Source organism: Zonotrichia albicollis, chromosome 3 (assembly GCF_047830755.1).
Source record: "Zonotrichia albicollis isolate bZonAlb1 chromosome 3, bZonAlb1.hap1, whole genome shotgun sequence".
Taxonomy (NCBI): Eukaryota; Metazoa; Chordata; class Aves; order Passeriformes; family Passerellidae; genus Zonotrichia; species Zonotrichia albicollis.
In genome coordinates, this window is record NC_133821.1 from 46,168,825 (window position 1) to 46,189,307 (window position 20,483).

Consider the following 20,483-nt stretch of genomic DNA (forward strand, 5'->3'; position numbering starts at 1 on the left):
CCCTTTGCGGGGCCCTCTCCCTCCCCGCCCCCGGTGTCCCCCGGGCCGCCGCCAGCCCGTCCCCGCGGTCTGGCGCCGCCGCCCCGCTCCGCTCCGCGCCCAGAGCCCCGGGAGGGGGAGGGGAGGTGCAGGGGGAGGCGGAGGCGGCGGCCGCTGTGGGGCCCAGGCTGCTCCTCGCCTCCGCTGCGCCTCTTCCAGCCCCAGGATCTGGGGCTGGGGGGGGCGCGGGAGGGAAAGGGGCGGGCCAGCCCCGGCGGTGCCCAATGAGAGAGGCGCGGACGGGCACTCGGGGCGGTGCGGCGGCGGTGATCGCCCAATGGGGGCAGGGCAGAGGGCGCACTTGGAGCGGGGCGAGAGTGAGGCAGGAGGCGAGTCGGGGCTCGGGACGCGAGGGGGACGCAGCCAGTCGCCGCCGCGCGCAGCCGCTCGCACGCACGGCGCCGCCGCCGAACCGGGAGCCGCCGGGCCAGGGACGGGCGGGCTGAGGGACGCCGCTTCCCGGAGGGGGCAGCGGGCGGAGCCGTCACCCGGGGGAGAAGTTTGGCTTGAGCCGCCGCCGCCGAGAGAGGAAACTTTCCTCGGGGGGCCGGAGGCGGGGGCGGCGGGAAGGAGCCGCGGCACGCTCGGGTCCGCCGCCCGGCGAGGGGGCTTCCGAGAGGCTCCCCCCGGCCCAGGCCGGGCTGCGGCGGCTGGGATGTACCTGGCAGCGGTCTCGGCGGGGAGGAGACGCCCGGGCGGAGACGGCGGCTGGCACCTGGCGGCCGCGGGGTGGCTGTTCCTGCTGGCCCTGCTGCTGGGCGAGTCGGGGACGCGTGCTCTCGTCTGCTTACCCTGCGACGAATCCAAATGCGAAGAACCGAAGAGCTGCCCCGGCAGCATCGTGCTGGGGATCTGCGGCTGCTGTTTCATGTGCGCTCGGCAGCGCAACGAGAGCTGCGGGGGTGTCTATGGGCTGCACGGAGCTTGCGACCGGGGCTTGCGCTGTGTCATCCGACCGCCGCTCAACGGAGACTCCATCACCGAGTACGAAGTGGGCGTCTGCGAAGGTGAGAGGCGGCGGGACACCCCCATCCCTCCATCCGTGCCCCGGGGTCGGGGCGCCCCATGGGCGGCGGGAAAGGAAGGAGGACGCACCTAAGAGGTCTTGGGCGCCGGTGCGCCTTCCTTGCCTTCCCTTCCCTTGCAGCCCGCCCGCCTGTCCCATCTGCGAGCCTGTCTTCCAACCTTCCCTGCTTAAAAAACCTCACAGACTCCTACTTAGAAGTTTTGCCCTTAATTTTCTTACCCTAAACTTTAGGGTTCTATTGATTCTCCGTAGCGTAGTGTCACTGGGTTGCTGATAGCGTGTATCAGCTGCTGATGCCCAGCTAAAATTCCATGATAAAGGACTTGGGAAGAGTTTGGCAGATGGAGATCGGCGGAGGTCAGTCGTGCACACATGATGCCTATTCCGGATTCCCTCCAGTGTAAAGAAACAAGGAAGACTGATCATCTGTTGTAAAGTTTTGTTTCCTGTTCCTGTCACTTAATATCTCTCTGCCTGTCCTACTCGGCATATAATGATAAGTATATGCCTTTTTTTTCCCTGCTGGAGCATCAAGGGCGGTAAATACCCATGGTAGAACTCCTCTCAAAGTCTTTCCAGCTTGCTACTGTCTTGTGAGGTGATAAAGTGGTATGAAATGCAAAAGGAATTCATCCCCCTTCAGTTTTTTATCTATCAGAATTCCTAAGATTTATTTTTTTTAATGTGTTATAAATTAATGAAAGCCCAGAGACAAATTTTTAGTCTCTCTTTCTCTTGTGCCTCCAATTGCCTTTTCCCCCAAGTTGAGGGAAAACATGGCGCTGTAAAGAGATTACAAATAAGCAGTAGTTTCGGATATGTATAAATGTGTATGTGATTCGGAGTGGGAGCTTCGACAAGTCTGGAAAAGGAGACGGAGGCGGTCTCCTCTCGGCGGGTAGAGGGCAGTAGAAAGTCCAGAGAGCTGGTGAGGCAGCATCTGTCCAAAAAACTTGCATTTAAAATTATGCACTATTTTAAGAAAGCTAAACCCGGTCATTTTTAGTGGGCAGCTGACTTTTGTCCTGGTGCTCATTATTAGTTTAAAACTCCATTTGCCTCCATAACAAATAAATTGCAAACCACAGCAGAACAGGGCAGTGTGTCCCGCCTGTGCTACAACCAGTGCTGTCAGCCTCAGGAGCTGACGCTTGGGTAGGATGAGCTTTAGAATAAAAGCTCGATTGTTAAAACAATTTTAAATGGCCCTGAACTATTTTGACGACCTTGGTTGAGACTATGTTGCTGAATATGTACATTGGTGTAGTGTCTTATTTTTAACATGTATTGGAAAAGTTTTTGTAAATAGAAAAGTACAAGTAAAGGTACTTGGGAAACTTACCTGGTTTTGCAGGAGTTCCTCTTGTTGTGTGTTTTTGAGTAAAAGCTGGGCAAAAATAGCTTCCCCCCCTTCTTGATGGTTAAAGGAACTAAGAGCCTACAGTCATTAAAAGCCTTAATGCTCCGATTTCCTTACTGTATCACAGTATGGACATCTCTGGCAGTTTAGGAGTATTTCATTCCTTTGAAGTGATGCAATCTGTACGTTGCTGTAGTTCAGCTCATAACACGTCCCATCTACTGTTGAAAATAGTATGAAGCATTTGTTGGCAAGATTGTGTTTCAATTAGTGTTGTGGTTAGAAACTGGTTCCAGCTGTCCCTATAGGAATAGTCCTAGGGGAGGGAGATAACGATCTATTAACTATAACTAAGGGAGATAACTTTCCTATTTAATTTTCTTATTCTTACTTATCTATTTAATTTTCATTCTCATAAATGAAAAGGAACCAAGCTGAACTGTCAGCCTAATAAATAATCCTGGAATGCCTGTTAGTGAATTGCCAGGAAACTACCTCATTCTGAGGAACAGAGGTAGTGTGTTGTTCTTCATGGTGCATGTTTTGCACGTGAGGTGGCAGCAAGGATAAAAGTGTACTGATTGTGCTGCCTCTGATTGCTAATATGAGATTGAATAGCTCTGTTTTTTTGATTGTGATGACCTAAACAGTTGTTCAGTTTACAGGCACACATGCAACAGGCTAGGCTGGTGATGCCTGATGTGAGTAGTATTAAGTCATGCCTTTATCCATTTGCCTGTATTTTTTGTTGTCATGCACATTGGGAGTGCAAACCCTTTCCTTCCCCAGTACAGGGAGAAGGAAATGGAAGTGTTTTACAGAACTGTGTGAATAGAAATTCATGTTTTTGTGCTCCTTCCTGTCCCTAGTCCTTTCTTTCATTGCAATTTTTTACACTGAAATGACCCCTACTGGCTACAGTTATAAGCATGGTTTTTTGTATCATTTTTGAAGCTTCAGCCCTGTCTTGTTTCAGACTATCAGCCTATGCTAGGCTGCAGAATACTGCGAGCTGGAATAGCAACAGGTAGAAATACTTGTCTGCTAACTTGTTTCTAGCATTTAACGCACTTGACATAAATGAGTTCTGTAACACCTGACAGAGAAGTCTCTGTGGCATCTGTTGCTGGTAGTTTCTCTTTCTGAAATTACAAACAGACTATTCTTTGTTAAAGCACTGTTTATAAATGAAATCTGTTGCTGATCCTGAGGATTTTTTTCCTTTATCATTCTAAAAGCTGAAGGAAGTTCTTGTTCATCTCACCACCTCAACAATTCACGTATCTAAGCAGTTCTAATGCTCCATTTGTGTTGTTATCCTGAAGTGGGTAAATGCCTTTCCTGAATGCAGTTGAATTCTTAGTAAGTAATAATTCTGAGTAGTAAGTAATAATTCTGAGGTCCAAGAGGTAATAATTCTGAGTAGTAAGTAATAATTCTGAGGTCCAAGTGGTGGTAGCTACACCTCCTAAATGGCATTCTTGAGAGACTTTGCACACATCCAGCCTCTGTTGACTTCACAGCCTCCTTTGCAGGGATTTTCTGGATTGGTTCTATGAGGTGTTGAGAGCCTACACCCCCTTTCAAAGACTCTTAAGCTTGAGAAATTTTAAATGCAAAGCAGGAACTGTCCTTACTCTCTACCTTTAAAGGTAGCCATGGGCCCACAACTGAATTAGACTGAAGTTCTCCCAAAACAGCTTAGCTTTGGCTTCTGCAGCTGGGAGGGCTCTGGCTTTCCAGGGGATCGTAGAGCCTTGAAAAAGCTCTGCCAAAGAAGTTAGGTTACTTTGTGAAGGCATTTCTTGAGATTACCCTCTTTAGTCTGTTTCCCTGCTTCTCCAGTTTCTGGTGCTGTTAGATGAAGAGGCCTAGATTGCTTTGCTGAACTCTTCCAAGTCTTGACAATAGCAAATAAGATAACACTGAAAATGACTGGAAATTATTTTTAACTGTGTAACAGAAACATAAGGGTTTTTTTGATACATTTGAAATGCATGCTTAACAAAACTGCTAGTCTGAAGGTGTTCTTAGTTTCTCTTTAGATTATACTTCCTTATGAATTAGCCTCTAAGTAGACATTGAAAGAAGGTATCACTGTGCCACTAGTTTACCAATATTTGTTACATTGTTTGGTTTTGGTTTGTTGGTTTGGTTTTAATTCCGTTTGGGTATGTTTTTTGTTTTAGTTGTTAATTGGGTCCTTTTTTTTTTTTGGTGGGGGGTAGTACAGTTATTGCTGTATTCTTTTTGCTTACTGCCTAGCATATAATTTCTGAACTGAAGTTCCCTTGGGACCAGGAGCACGTTGCTGTAGCAAATTTTAGGCAAGTATTGGGAAGTATGCGTGTTAATCTCCTAGGATGATGGCAGAAGCTTTCCTTACTGTGGCTAGTCCCAGTCTCATTTACTGAACTGCATCTTTTGGGGAATTTGGAGCATTACAATCTGTCTGACTCCTTGCTGGGGCAAGTTGGGAGACCTTGGATGTGTTCATTGTCTTCTCCCCACCCATAAGTCTGCCTAGTTTTCATCCCTTAGGACACAGTGTATGGTATGCAAGTGAAGGTTAGTGAAACTGGAACTGATGAGAAGAGTTTAAACCATGTAAGCCTAGCTTTTTTATTTTCAAAATTTGGAAGAGGAAAGCTGAGCTTGTTTTCTCTTGTTTTGTTCAGGCATTGGTTTACATGTGTGCTAATGCAGTTCTCCCTGCTTTACTGAAGTATGAACAGCTTGCCTGCAGACTTGATAGTATTTGTTATCACTAGTAACTTGGGTAGCTAGTACCCTTTGGAGAGCCTTGTTTTCAGTGCTGTGCTCTATAATGGGTCAGTGGACACAAAGCCCTCCCCTTGGTGCTCTGTCTCCAGACAGACTGCTGTACTACATGCTTGGCTTCTTGCTTGTGATGCAGCCCAGACCCCTAAAGACTCAGGCAGTATTTTGCTTTCTGTACAAGTTACTGAAGTTCAAGTAATCTGGAAGTTGCATGTGTGTAACCCAGTTGTTTACATCTGTTTGCACTGGAACAGTGCTGCACAAATATCTTAACTTTTTTTTGATTGGGTTTTTTCTTTGTTATGTAGTGAATGGCTGGGGAAATGTCCAAGTGGTTCTGATGTCCGTGTGTGCAGAGAACTTCTTTCAGTAACATCAAGTGTTAGAACTGATGATCTAGTTGAGGATTTCATCAATATTGGTGTGCCAATGGCTGTTGTGAAAACACTCAAAGTACTTTGTTCAAAGGCTGACAGCAATCCAGACTATCAGGGAGACAAACAGAAAAATATTTATGTTGTCGAAAAAGAAAATTATCAGAAAAATTGCTAAAGTTGTGAAACTGGAATGAGAAGTAGTTCTTTAATGAATATTCAGGTTCTCATATGCTAGTCTTGATCAAATTTAACAATCCCCTTCCCCTACTCCTCCTCCCTGCCACCCCCAAAAACACTGACTAGGAGGATGCTGACTTCTTACACACAGACTGGATAATTTGTAAGCTATTTCTGCTCTGTATTCCATCAATGCTGAAATCTCAACATCAGTAAGAACATGTAACTCTGAGTGTGGTATGGAATTTGAATTGGATCAGGTGCTTATTTGACTTGGAAATGGTTTCCTCTCTGTTTCTGGGCATCATGTTTCAATTTTAGGAATGACTTGTTTCCAGTATTTCAGTAAAAGTTAAATGGAAACATCTAACAGATATGATGCAGGAATTAGTAGGACTTTGCTATTGTGGATCAGCACAGTAATTTTAAAACTAGAAATCTTGCTGTGGATTACTAAGATTTTTAACTCTAGTAAGAGGAATATTCTCTTTTTATTTATGTTTAGTTTTTAAAACTTTGTATGAGCATCCTTTGCTTATGTGAATTTTTCTACACAGAAATGGATTATTTTACCAGATTCCCTAAAACCATGGTTTTTATAAAGATATTTTTTCCTTTTTTTTTTTTAAACTACCTTTGAATTTGCCCCTAGGCATCTTTGCTGGTTTAAGCACCCTCTAGCTAATTCAAAGATTCTTGCATAATTTAACATCTTGCCTGGTACTTAGTCAACCAAAATGTCATTTCACTGACAGGCATATTATGCAATAATTAACCCATTAATATGGTTCAAAAATGCTGTCCTCTTCCCCTCCTTACTTTGTGCCCCCCTTAAGGATTCTTCATCTCAATAAGTTTATAGGACCTTGCAGACAGAACCAAATGTTTCTGTTTTAATGGATTAAATACTTTGTAGAGGTGACCTATTAAGTATCTCTTGTGACTTATAAACTGCTTTTCATTTGAGAATGCATTTAATCCACAGGGAATGTAAACTTGGAAATCACGAACTTAAGGTTTTGCCTGAGACTTTGAGTGACACTGGTTGTGTCTGACTATACTGGAATTTGGAAAACGACTGATACTGACCCAGAAAGCTTATGTGTGTGGAGAAACTTACCAACGTAAACTAACATGGGAAAATAATTTAGCACAGATTAAATTCCACATAAGTGTACAGATTAAAAATAGTCCCTGGGGGGCTTTTGTCTAAACAGACTAGTTTGGCCTTATTTTGGGGAAATAAGCCCTTCCTAATGTTTTGAGAAGAATGGAAGCAGTTGACACCTTTACCAGAGGCAATATTCAGTCCCCAGCAGCTTTCACTGGGTATACTGGGTACCTAACTTGAGAATCTGCATGATCATGACCCTTGTGGCTCATGATCATGCAAGTCCTTTTTAGGACTGAATAAGAAAACAAACTGGGGATAGAGGGATTGTGGACAGGAGGAAAAACAGTGACTGGCTCATAGGCATGCACCAATTCCCATGTTCTTACTCATTTCCTAGACTTTAAGCCTTATATAGCCACTGTTAAGCTTCTGTTGTTGGTTGGTGTTTGTTTGTTTGAATGGACTTAGGTTTGGTTTTTTTGCTTGGGTTTTTTTTTTTTTTTTTTTTGGTGAAAAATCTAGCAAGTGTAATGTTTCTGAATCCAAGAGAGCCCATTCTGTTGGGTCATTTATCCTTGAAATTAATTAAATTTCACTGTTTTGCTACAGGCTGTGTTGTATTCTCCTCAAGATTTTTTCAGAAAGGCTGGATGTGTGTGTGGAGGTATTTTTTCCCCTCACTGATGGGTGGTTGATAAAAAGCTGGGGTCATGCTGATAATGGTGTTACATGCACTGATGTAACCTGTGCAGCTTTCACAATAGAAATGCCGAACTTGATATCTATGTCTAAGTTAGGAAATGAAAAGGAGCCCTGAGGGTAATTCTAAATCCAGGCTTGAGTTTTCCCTGCAGTCTTCTGTGACTAAGAGATGGGGTGGAATTCCTCTGAAACATGTTGTAATGATGGTGTTCAGTGGTGCTGCATTAATGACTGGGGGGGAAAGTGGCAAAATATTTAGGATATCAGATTTCTTACAATAGGGTGAACTGTTCCTGGTATAGGTTGCTTTACTCACGGCCCTGTTCCAGAATTTGTCTTTGACAAAACTTTTCCTACTCCTGTCAGCTTTGCCTGTGCCTAGCAAAGCTGCCAGCCAGCTGCTTGTTTGCAGTGAAGCTGCAGTGTGCTGCTGTACATGCAGGCCTCTGAAGCATGTGGGTGCAGAGTGCAGCTTGGAAAAAAAAAAATTGGAATTTTAGACTGCTTTGGAAAATGGTTATGAGGCTTTGGCCCTTTTCTGAGACTTTAGCAATTATTTTTGCAATGAGTTTTCTAGAGCTAGAGGAAAAATCTGCTATGACAGCTGAAACACCGCTGTCCATGCTTGTTCTAATCAGGGGAGTACTGGCAGAGGCTTTTTCTGACCAATTAAATCCTGGGACACAGTGCAGTATTTTCAGTTAGCTTTTTATGAACAGAACATGTTTCTGGTCATCAGTTTAAGATAATTTGCTTATAAGTATTATTTTCAGGTGTATAAATGCAGAACTCATTTATTATTTCAGACCATATTTGGGGAAGAAGGCTTTTGGAAGTATATTTTATTTTTGCTGTGGGGAACTCTGAGTGAAAGTCATAAAAAAACAAAAGGCAAAACACATTCCTCCCCATTCTTCCTTCCTTCCATTCCCCCTTCCTCGCCCCCCCACACAAAAAGAAATGTGGAAGTGGGGTACCTGGAGAAGCAAAATATCCCAGACAGTGTGGGGAAAACTTCAAAACTTGCAGTAGTTTTGTCCATGTCACATGCTTCACTTAACATTTCCACTTATCTCCTTGCCTTCCTCAAGACTTCTGTAGAGTTTCTGATAATTCACTGGAAAGTGGATCTGTTGAAATACTTTCTGCATTCCTTAGTATGAAATAACTGTCTTCAGACACAAGAAGAGCTGCTGCAATGGAAATCTTTCTCACTACATTTGAGATTTGATCACCTGAGATACATGCTGAGATAAAGCAGGCAGTCAGGTTGGAGGCAAGCATTACGTGCATGTGTTCCTGAGCTATGTAAATGTTGTGGTACAGTTCTGCTTTCTAGCTTTGGCTAGAAACTTTCTCAGGAAACTGCAAAACCCTTTTGTATTGCTGTACATTCCACATGAAGATTTGATCTTGGAAAATGAACCATTCCAAGATGTGGGAAAAAATGCTTTCTCACAAAGCTCTCAGCTGTGTGTCTTGCCATAAAAGATTCTGCCGGCTCTAGTCCCTGATTCATGACTTCAGTGGAGGAATAAGTTGCAAGAGAGGAAAGGATTGAAGCCAGTGTATGGTCTCAAACTCACTTCAAGGCTAGTCTTTCCTTTGCTGCTTTTCAAGGTCTGGGACTGGGTTTCAAGCATTCTTTAGTGGTAATTAGTCATTTCTATTGTTCAGCTCCTCCAAAACATGAATTTCCTTTCCATCATTCTTTTTTCCTGTTCAAAGAGAAGCGAGAGTCTACTGGCAAGAAGCATTTCCTTTTTTTATTTTAGCAAGTTAGAATCTTTTCAGAGTCTCATACCATCTTAATGAATACCACTGATTGGAAAATGCTCTTCTGTACAGCAGTGTGCTGGAGTGGTGGTGCTCAGACCTTGGGGGGAGTTTCATGGAGGAGTTTCTGAAAGGCTCCCCCCTCTGCCTCCCACTTCCCCAAGGGCAGTACCAGTCTTAATAAGGATTGCTTCTCTCTTGTCTTCAAATGCAGATTTAAAAGGTTGCTAGAGTCTGTAACATGTGGCTTGGACAGTTTCACTTCCAGTCATCAATGTATTTTATGGTATCTTTTCAGCATCCTAAGAGCTACCTGGGATGCTCAAAAAAAAGGTGGAAGTAGCAGAGCAACATGCTGCAGTTAAATGTAAATTATGGGAGTTGACTCAATCCACTCCAGATAAATTACAGTTCAAAGGGTAGGGTGGTAAATGTGAGATTATTATGGGCCAAATGCTTCTGCATTTGTTTTCTACAGTGGTACTTCAGTGATCATTTCAGTGTGTTTCTTGCTGTTTTGAGAGGATGCATTATCTAAACTGTGAAGGTGAACAGTATAGCATTCTCCAAACTATAGCTGATAGTCATTAAACGGCCAGAAAGAAGGAGAGGGGTTGGGGCACGAAACACAAGTTTCTGTGGCAGGCAGAAGGAATTGAGAATTTGAAGGAATGGAGAGCAAAACTTAAAGCAATGGAGAAGCAGGCTCTGAAAAGGTCTTTTCTTGTACTTTTAGTTTGCACCTGTTTTGAGATGATCCTTTGGGTAGTAATAAATAACAAATGTAACCATAGTGAGGTAGTGTGTGCCTTGAAAGTAAGGCTTAAAGTTAGTTTCTCAGCAGCATGCTTTGCTAAAAACACAGGCAGCTCTTCAGGCAAATAGGATGAATGCTTCAGTTGTGACCACTATGCCTTGCACGGTGCTGTGTTGTGAGTGCTGGTATGTAGGATATAGTATGGAAGAAGTGATGGAATGCTGCTTACCAGAGACATATTTCTCAGACTGTTTCCCAGACTAGACCTGTTTAAGGATCTCTTGTTCAACTTCTTAATGCCTTAATCCTCTTCCCTTCTTTAGGTGCGTGCTATGACAGGACTTGGGAATTCAGCAACCCAGAGCAGTATGTGCATTTTTAGCAAGCTGAAACATTTGCTTTGCAGAAAGCAAGTGATTATATGAATGATAGAAGAGAAAAGGAAAAAAATTTGGGATTAATGTGAAGTCTCCCTTCCTGTGGCTTCCTTTTGGTATGAAAGCACAGTTGGACGAATTTAAAAGGTACTATGTCCAAGACTTAACTTTGATCTGAGTAAATGCAGAACTACTTTATTATCTGAAACTTTATTATCTGGAACTTGCCTGAATGAGTTGGAAAGAGTGGGGAATTGCATGTAGATAGAAATTATTTGAAAGAGAAATGACTTTGAAGCTGTAGTTATGAGCCTGCTGGGAGCATTTGAACTCCTTGAGGCTTGTGTGCAAAATGTACTTGAGTGACTGTATAACAAGACTCCAGTGACAACTCAGGATGGCTAAAAAGTGCAGCCCTTTGATTTTTTGCCCTTACCTGATCATGCCAGCACAATGAGGTGGTGAAAATCTCAGCTAAATAAAGATCAGTTTGGATGAAAACTAATAGTTTACTTGGGCTTTTTTTTCCAGCTGCATTGCTTCTAAAAACTCTGGAGTGTTAAGTACACACTTGATTTTTGTGTTTTTAGGTGTCCTAGAAGTAGCTGGGGGTAGGATGTATGTAGCAAGGTTTGAGGCATAGATTCTTATATTTGGGGGTTTTGGCCCTGCTTGCAGAGAAATAATGCTTTCACAAATTAGTACATTTCAGTTTTTGTTCACATCATCGAGATTTGAGTGGTTGGCATTAAAAATCAGTCTTCTGTAAAGGAAGCCATAGAGGTCAAACAGAGCGTGCAGGAAAAGGTATACAGCCTGGAATACTTTGTGAACTGTCTCAGGTCCCAAATCACTGGTGTGTACAAGTTGTATTTTTAGAATAGTCTCCAGGACATGATGATCTTTTTGAATAATGAGGCTAGGTTATATGTTTTGCACAAGATATCATTCCCTTATCAGTTAAAATATTGCTGCCCTCTAAAGGTGTGAGCATGCTGTACTGGACCACTGTTTATCTGCATCAAGGAGAGCACTAGATGTCTTTGCATCAAGTATCCAAAGCTTGGAATTGAAGTGATAGGCTAGGTTCATCCCTTTAGCTCATGTGAATACTTTCATGTGGTTGTACCTTCCATTCCAAAGAATTTTGTTCTGCCTATATTTATGTGACTTCTGAGAGTTTATTCTAAGTGGTAAACAATTATTCATCTAACAGGACTTTGAAATTCTGTTCATAAAAGGACTAAATCAGCTAGGAAAAGGAGTCAGTCTTTAGTCTGCATGAAAAATTATGGTAGACTTGGCACTGATTTACTGAACCTAAATAAGCTCTTGCTACATGTTTGCTACTTCATTGATGGAAATCTTGTTTCTAAATAAAGTTGTGTGAAAAGCAGGCTGGTAGAAGATGTACGGGCTAAGACTGAATTTTCATTCTTCCTGTCTGAATGTTACTCTTTTCTATTATCACCCAGTAATGAAAAATAAATACCTTGTTTGAAGATTCAACATGTTAGAAGTATAGCCTGAACAAGTATTACTGAGGCATTTCTCTTCTCATTAAGACTTTAATGTCTACTGAGCTAATTTTTGAGGTGTGTGGCAGTGGAGACTTCAGGTGCACCTACTACTGGGCCATGTGCTTCCTGTGTACCTCCTTTTCTGAAAACTTGTGAGGGCTGGCAGATGTGGTAGCAAGCAGTAACCTGTCCTGGAAATCAGTGTGTGCAGTGCCACACTGTGCAGTGCGCGTGCATTGAGGCATTTGCCACTGGCAGCGCACGAGTCTGCTCTCTGTGCCAGCTGGGTCCCACCTTACATGCGGTGGGCAGCTCTCATGTGACAGGATCCTGCTGATGTGTCTGCCTGGAGAAGATCTAGTGCTGAAATACCACAAGGCAAAGCAGCAGAAATGCTCTAAAGTGGTTTGCTAGAAAAGCAGCAGAGCGCTGCCATCTGTGTGTCCTTGCAGCCTGCACTGCGCTGGCCTGGGGGTGCAGGGCTGAGAGCCCACACGCTGCCTCTGGGCTCCTCTCCTGCACCCAGGAGTGCCGAAGGAATGCTCTTGTCACAAACAGGGAGCACCACAAACTCGTTAAGGCTGTAGGGCTGGTGTGGATGAAGCAGTGGTCCTTGCTGTTACAGAGTTTCAAACAGCAAGTCTTGGACCATAGGTGTAGCTTTTGTTCTTGTCCTTACATGGATTAATGCTGTGACTTGTAAAATACAAATTGTCCTGGCTGTATTCCGGCTTCTCAAAAACAGGATGTATTATTGTTCTCCATATTCTCAGGGTTTTTTGTTGGGTTTTTTTTTTTTTGCCTTCTGTATGCATGGCCTCATCACAATGAGAGTGTCCCAAGCATTACAGGAGAGGCATCTTCCTTTGAAGGAATTTTAATCGTTTCTCTTCAGGAACTTCTGTGCTTCCTTTGACTTTCATTGATACAGCTGCTGTATTGGATGATAGGTTAACCTAAGAAAAAGATTACTTCCTGGGGTTACTGACTACTCTTCCCTTGCTATTTTTATGGAGAAGAGCCATGAGGTTCCCATGGAAATTCCCATCTTCAAATCTAAAATGGACTTTGTTGTTTATCAGTGTTTTTGTCAGCAGGGTACTTTGCCAGCTCATAATAGAAGGCAAGGATTTTGTTGTACAGGGAGAAATATACTGGTGAGAATCTGATGTGGCACTTCCTGTAGATCATGTACAGTACTGAACTAGTAAACAGCTCTTTCTAAATACTTTTTTTTCCTCCCAAAACAGGAAAAACTTCAGGTTAGCGGATATTCTGCATATTTCTGTGAGTGGAAAGAATTTACTTGCCAACCTCAGCATGTGTGTGCATATACTGTTTGCTGGTAGTTTTTAGGCTTCTGTTGATTATCAGACTACTGAATGACAGTTTTGTATTGGCTGTGGCCTCTCATACTGGATATGGAGAACAGCCTCTGATAACCCCAACAACAAGAGGAAACCCACCATGCATAACTGGAAGATATTTTAACTTTTTCGAAGTGCTTTTTGGCAGGATCTGTATTGGAAACTTGCTTGTTGATAGTAAATTAAATTGGAGTGAGCTATTTAGAATGCACAATGTGAGTGCTGCTGTTGAATGTAAGGATATAAAGATTAAAAATATCTATTTTTTCCTTTTGTCATTAGTAGAAATCAGTGGACTCTGTGCAACTGTTTTGTAGCACTTAATTTTCCAAGCTTGTCTGTCTATAAAACATCTGGCATTCTGTAGCAAAGAATACCTAATGTCTAGTTTAGTTTCTTCAGTCTTGCTTAAATAAGTATGTGACAGGACAAGGGGGAATGGTTTAAAACTGAAAGAGAATAGGCTTAGATTTGATTTTAGGAAGTAATTCTGTACTGTGGGGGTGGTGATGCACTGGAACAGGTTGCCCAGAGAAGTTGTGGATGCCCTGGAAGTGTTCAAGGCTAGACTGAATGGAGTTTTGACCACTGAGGTCTAAGTGGAAGGTGTCCCTATCCATGCAGGGTGGTTGGAACTGGATGGTTTTGAAGGTCTCTTCAAAACCACGTTCTATTTTTCTATCTTGATTAATCTTTTGACTCATTGGGATATTGCTATATGTGTACTTGACCTAAGAAAACTGAGATATTGTAGGACTGGTCATCTTTTGGAATTCTGTATTGACTGGTTTTGTATTTCTTTCTGGAGGAAAAAAAAAAAATCTTGTTGCATGTGGCCTCCCGAAAGGAAGATGGGCAGTTGTGCCTGATCAATTCTCCAGGAATATCTATGATAATTGAGGACTGCTGGAAAACTCATTTTTGGTAATATAATGGAATCAGAGGTGTGGTATCTTGCAGCTTTTCTGTAATAAAAAGTTATCTCCATGGAGTGAATTCTGGGTTATGCATTTTTTAATCATCTTTTAAAATGCTCGCTTTCTGACTCAATTTTGACTTCTGTAACAGCTGCAGATTCTGTACAATGCTCTCACTTCCATTATATTTATAACTTCAGCTATCTGCAAAAGTTATTTCTGTAAGAATAGCACTCATTTGTGCTTGCTTGTTCCTGAGCACTCATTTGTGCTATGCTTGTTCCTGAGATGACATAGTTTTTCATACAGATGGAAGTAAACAATGCCAGTAGCTTTAGTAACATGGGCAGTAGAACAGCTGTGAGATATGGTGTTTGGGGTATTTGGCAAATCCCACTTTTGGATTAGTCTGTTATTTTTTTAAATCTGTTATCTTCTGTTTAGCACTGTGTTGAACTTGAAGTGAATCCCACCCAACTCCAAAGCAGCTGAAAATTACCTACTGCGGCTGAAATCCAATATGAGCAAGTTTGTTTCTTTCTTTCTTTTAGATGAAAACTGGGATGATGATCAGCTTCTTGGATTTGAACCGTGCAATGAAAACCTTATAACAGGTTGTAACATAATCAACGGGAAGTGCGAGTGTGACACCATTCGGACCTGTAATAATCCATTTGAGTTTCCAAGCCGGGATACTTGTCTGTCAGCCTTGAAAAGGATTGAAGGTAAGCCCCTGTTTTCAGTATTTCAGAGTTAGTAACTTTTTCTGTGCACTGGGTTAAAGACTAGAGTGTAATGTGTGTTTAAGGATGACTTGTGTAGTTTCAGATCCCTCTGGTCTTCTACATGTCAAAAAACAGGTCTGTGTTTTAGAGGAAGATAGTACTTCATAAGCTTATTATTCTAAATGCTTAAGTTTAAGATGGGGAAAAAACATGCTTTGTCTGCTATGATGTTTGCAGATTTTAAGGCTAAACAGTTGTTTGTAGTTTGTGGTAGCTACATTTGCTTACCTTCACTTGCAAAGCCGTGTGGAATACCCTTTAGATGTGTTGATGTGACTGAATCATGAATAAACACATTAAACACAAACATGGATTGTAAGAGTAAAGGCATAGTACAGGAGTAGTTACTGATTATACTTATGTTTTATTATATGAATGTGTGAATTGCTATTTTCTTTAAGTTTACATAATGTTACTTCACCTTACTGTTCGAATTTTACAGTTCCTATGTTCCTCTGATTAGATTTGTATTAGGCCCCATATGTTTATGCTTGTGCATACATCCATATTTGTTTTGCTTTTTTCCTTTTTGTTGTTTATGGTCAAACTGGAAATGAGTTGGCTCAAATATATTCAGCTGGAATTAAATTTACAGGGTGTATTTCTGGATTGTTCTGAACAGCAATTAAAGGAGTGATCTTGAACCATTTTTTATGATGCTGTAATTACTGTTTATTCTCGAAAGTGTTCAAGAACATGCAGAAGTTGATTAGTGGTGCAGACCTGCTTAATTAGACTACTGTGGAAGAAGTTAATGTATTTTAAGGCTACTGACCATATTTAAGTTAGGGGGATCTTATACTTAAGGAACTGTGATGTGATGTCATCTGTTGTACTTCATTTGTGTTAAGAAAATTGGTTTTGTGCTACATACTTTAGATAAGGAGATGTTGTGAGAAACTGAAGAAATATACTCAGGATTGTTGGTTGTGGTGTTGCTTACTAAAGGCATACAAGTGCTTAGTCTGGGATTTTTGTGGGTTTTTTTCCTTATGTAACTCTAGGAAGAGCAGAGGCAGAACCTTTGGTCTGTTGGTGTGATAGTGGGCAATAGCATGTATGGATTCTTCAGTCTTACCCTTCTCTTCACTTGTGAATGTGTAACTAAGTCTGTAGTATTTCAGCAGGACTCTGCTGGCATGGCAGCTCATCGTGTACTCGCTGTGAAAATCTGTTGTGGGTTGGGATTGGCTTTTTGTACTTTGCAGCCTTAGAAGAAATGGACCTAGCTTGTGGAATGGCACAGCTGAAGCAGGTTGATTCTGAGTCACTTGCTTTCAGCCATCTTTTTTCAGCTAAATTTTCATTTAAAAAAAACAGCATTTCATAAGTACACGAGGTAACAATATTCTACACGTAAACTGACTGGTATAAGAGCTGTGGTGCAGTTATTTTTTTCAGAGGTGTAATTTTCTTCTTTTTCCCCTCTGTTTTATTTCTTGGTGGAGTTGGGAAGGTGTTCTTCCAAAGCCTCAGACTGTGGGGCACCAGTAGAAGTGTTTAGGGCCTGTTGACTTTTTAATTTTTCACAGTTGGAAAGGATGGCTGATGCAAGTGTTGAAGCAACAGCGGTACCTTTAAATAACAGAAGTCTGGCAGTTACAACTTGAGTGTTAAAACAGTCCAGCTTTTACTCCTAAGAATGTGAATTTGCATTTGCATCCTCAGACTATGAAACTGTACCACTGAGGGATGTTGGAAGGTAAATCCCTTTGTATTTCCTAATAGACAGGCAGAAGTCATAATGTCATTTTGATTTCTGCATTTTACAGATATTGTCTGTGAAATTTTCCTACTGGATTTTACCCTGTAAATGTTTATTCCCTCTTTCTCTGGCTAGTATTGGTAATTGAATGCTAACTGCTAATGGAGGTTGTTTCTTTAAACGCATTAGTTCTTGTTTTGGTAATTAAAACCGCAGTAATGCTTCATCCTGTACCTAAGCTAACGGAAAAGAAGAATAACTTTTTTCCACTGGTGCTTGCCACGTCCCTGTTTGCTAAGCAAGCCAAGTCTCTTAGGTAAAATGGAATAGACACTTTAGTGTGTCTGAGCCAGTATTTGCTGCTTGACTATTTCAGGTTTTCAGATTTTAATAGTCTGAAAATAGAATTCAGCCACTAGGAAAGTCCACCTGAAACATGGCTTAGGTAGCACACAAACCAGAGGGGTCTATGAGCATGTTAAAATAGAGAAATCTTTCAGTTTTTATAAGGCAAGCTAAATCTTAAAGTGTAGTGTCATGTAAAAAGGGATGATTCATAAGATCTGTTAAATATGTCAAATTAAGATTTTCCTGAAATCCAAAGTACTGATGTGTACTTCACTCTTTTGGCTTGTCTGTTAAAGATAATAGCAGGAAGATTTGAAACTAGTAATTTAAACCTTTAAATACTCTAATAGAATCTGTTGCCATGGAAAGTGGGACTAAGGGAGGGTAGTCTAACTTCTATCTCCTCACCACACTTTACATGGATAATTAAATACACAGTGTGATTAAAAAGACAAGTTGAATACCTGAGTGATGGATACACCATAATAAGAGTTTCTGAAGAAAACTGCTCAGCTTGCTGCAAGCCCGCAGATAAGGGATCTGTTGCACAGATACAACCTGACAAGTAACAAACAGTGGACTTAAATCCGGAATCCCGTTTCCATATGGGAATGTGCTAAGGGATTGAGGCTTTTGCATGTACTTCATTTTCTTGTGCCTTTTTCTGCTAGTCCCTTCCCTTTCAAGAGCCTTTTCAGTCATCTTCCTTCTTTATCTAGTTTGTCTTATACTTCAGCTTTTCAGCTTGTGTGTGGTCTTCCCCTCCAGGCTTGATGTCAATTCTAGCTTTCTTACTCTGCTAACCCAAAGTTTTCTCATGTTAGCTTCGTGTAGGATTTTTCTTTTCCTATTGGCTTGGGTTCTGTCTGCCTCCCTGGGCTCCTCATATTTCATTCCAGCTTTACCTCTCTCTATCCCTTTCTTTTCCTACCTATTTAATTCTGTTTGTATCCCAGTTCACTTAAAACAACTTTTGTTCCTCCTTCCCAAAATGAGGTCACCTGGGCTCTAATGTCACGTTGTTCAGATGTCATTGACAGGCCCTGAAGTCATGTTCTTTATTTTGTCTCCCTGAGAGTTGCCCTACCCTGTACTGGGAAAGCCTCTAATGAGAAGAAATTAATCTCTACTCAATTGTTCTTCCCAATGTCTACTGGGAAGAAAGTATGGCAAGGCTAAAGTGCAGTCTCAAGTAATGCAAGTACTCAAGGCAGTCATCTCCATCCCTTGCCCTTGTTTTCCTGGAAAACGGTAGGATTAGATACATTTGAAAGGATTGGTTTGGTCACAGAACTTGGTAGCCAAATTCTGTCTAATTTTCATGTAGAAATGCTAGAAATGTTTAAAGAGTTCTTACTTTCATAGATTATATAGCATAAAGCACATTTATGCTTAGAGGCCTCCCAACTCCATCACAAGGCTTGAAGTGCCTGTTTCTCCACATGGACTATCAGTGATTTTTCATAGAGAAGGTTTGTATAGAGGTCATGAACCATCCTACTATGAGGAAATGCACACATTTGGACCTAGAAAGAAACTGTCTGGAAAAGCTATTGCATGGCTGGTAATAATAATAGATTACTGTGTCAGGGTGTTTGGATTTGGTTTCATTTTTGTTATTGTTGTTTAAAATGCTTTTGGTTATTGTCCTGATGAGTGCCTGTTCTGATATGGTTCAGGAAATCCTGTGTTCTTGAGCTTGGAAAGATTGTTTCTATTCAGGAGCCTGCTAATGATGACAGCTTGGTTGAACCTGGAGCTGGAGTGGACTGTGAAAAATATGGCCAGGGTGGAAAGTAGCAAGATGCCTTCTGTCTGAGTCGCAGTTAATGGACAGGAGACTTAATAAACTGTATCTGTGCATTCTTGCAGTCAAAATTTGCAAAGAATTAGCTGCAGCCAGCACAAAAGATTCAGTTCTTCAGACTTGGTGTGAGATGCTGGAGATGGGGGATGAGGAATTAAGAGAAATCAAGATAAATTTGTAGGGCAGTAAGAGGAAGTAGCATGGCAAACTTGTAATGTAGTGCCTGTTCAGTTAGCTGAAAATCTAGGTTCAATAGCTGTATGCCAGTTCTGGGGTCTTCTGCTTTCTCTCCCTCTCTGCCTGACTGACACCAGTTCAGATAGCCCTATAGAGCTTTAAATGACAGGAACCGAAGGATGTTCTTGAGCCTGCTCCTCCTCTACTAGAGTGGGCCTGAATCTGTGCACTTATGAGCTGCTGCTTCAGAGGCATCATCAGGCTCACTTCTTAATAGAAGTTCCCTGCTGGAATAGCCATCTCCTCTTTCCTCTGGGAAGTAAGGAGAGAGCTGGGGGTCAGTGCATCCAGTCTTTCACTAGGTGGGCTGTACATTAGGCTGGGTTTTTTTCAACTGATTAATAAAAACTTCAATCTGCAGGCTCTTTCAAAAAGTTTGCTTTGATGATGCCACGTTGTGATGTGACACAGAAAAACATGTTTTCCAGAGTGAGCATAAGTGCTATCAGTCACAGCAATGATAGTAGTTTTGCCTCATCGCTTCAGTGTACACTTGAGCTGTAAGAAGAGAAACCAGTAAACTTCATCATTTCTACTGTATCCAAACCATAAGCAGTTTCCATGTCGACAATAAACTCAGGCTTTATTCAGAACAAATGTGAAGGATAAAATTTGTGCCTTTCATAGTGAAAGATGTGATTAATGCTTTAGGTTAATGAACTTCTTTCACTTCTATCTCTGTCCCATGTAAAATGTGCTGCTGATACTAAATTATTGAAACTGCTGTTTCAATAATTTAGTTTAAGTAACAGTTTTAGAATTGTTATTTAAATAACAGTTTAAGAATTGTTTCTTGGTTACCTGGCTTGCACCTTTCCAAGCTATTCACTGCTGTCCTTCATAGGTGAAAGGCAAATGCCTTTTAAGTTGCTGGTGTCTATTAATCTGGCTTATTGCAACACACTCCTTGCATTCCATTATTTTTTACATGTAACTGAATAACTTTATCCTGACAAATGTTGAAATACCTGTTAGACCAGTCCTGGAATAACAAATATGAGAAGGTAATTTTATTCTGAATGCTTGTTTGGTTGTTGTTAAGTTTGATTTTGTGTAAAACTTCACCTGTGTGGTCTTAATGGCTTTACTGAAAAAATAGAAGGGAATAGATCCAGCTTTATGCTGTATTATCAAGCAAAGAGTAGAGCGAAATACTTTCAGATGTGCTTAATCTGATATATTTTCCACTCCCCTTGCAAAACAATTAACGTATGTTTTTGTTCAAATAACTGAACTTTGGAGGTTGGCATGTATTTGCAGTAAGGAATGCGGTTGTGGCAGAGATCCAGATTTTATCCTTGAACATGCTT

The 20,483-nt window shown here is 41.6% G+C and overlaps 1 protein-coding gene across 4 annotated transcripts in view; it reads left to right on the plus strand.

Moving 5' to 3' along the window:
• Window positions 1–320: 320 nt before the first annotated feature.
• Window positions 321–20,483, plus strand: part of CRIM1 (cysteine rich transmembrane BMP regulator 1) — a 173,350-nt gene continuing 153,187 nt past the window's right edge. For 3 of the 4 annotated variants that reach the window (XM_005486530.4, XM_074537294.1, XM_074537295.1), the window contains exons 1-2: window positions 321–1,046; window positions 14,843–15,016. In XM_005486530.4, the coding sequence (XP_005486587.3) occupies window positions 695–1,046; window positions 14,843–15,016 (526 nt within the window). In that variant the 5' untranslated portion in view covers window positions 321–694. The remainder of the gene's footprint in view (window positions 1,047–14,842; window positions 15,017–20,483) is intronic. The other variant, XM_074537296.1, reaches the window with a different exon arrangement.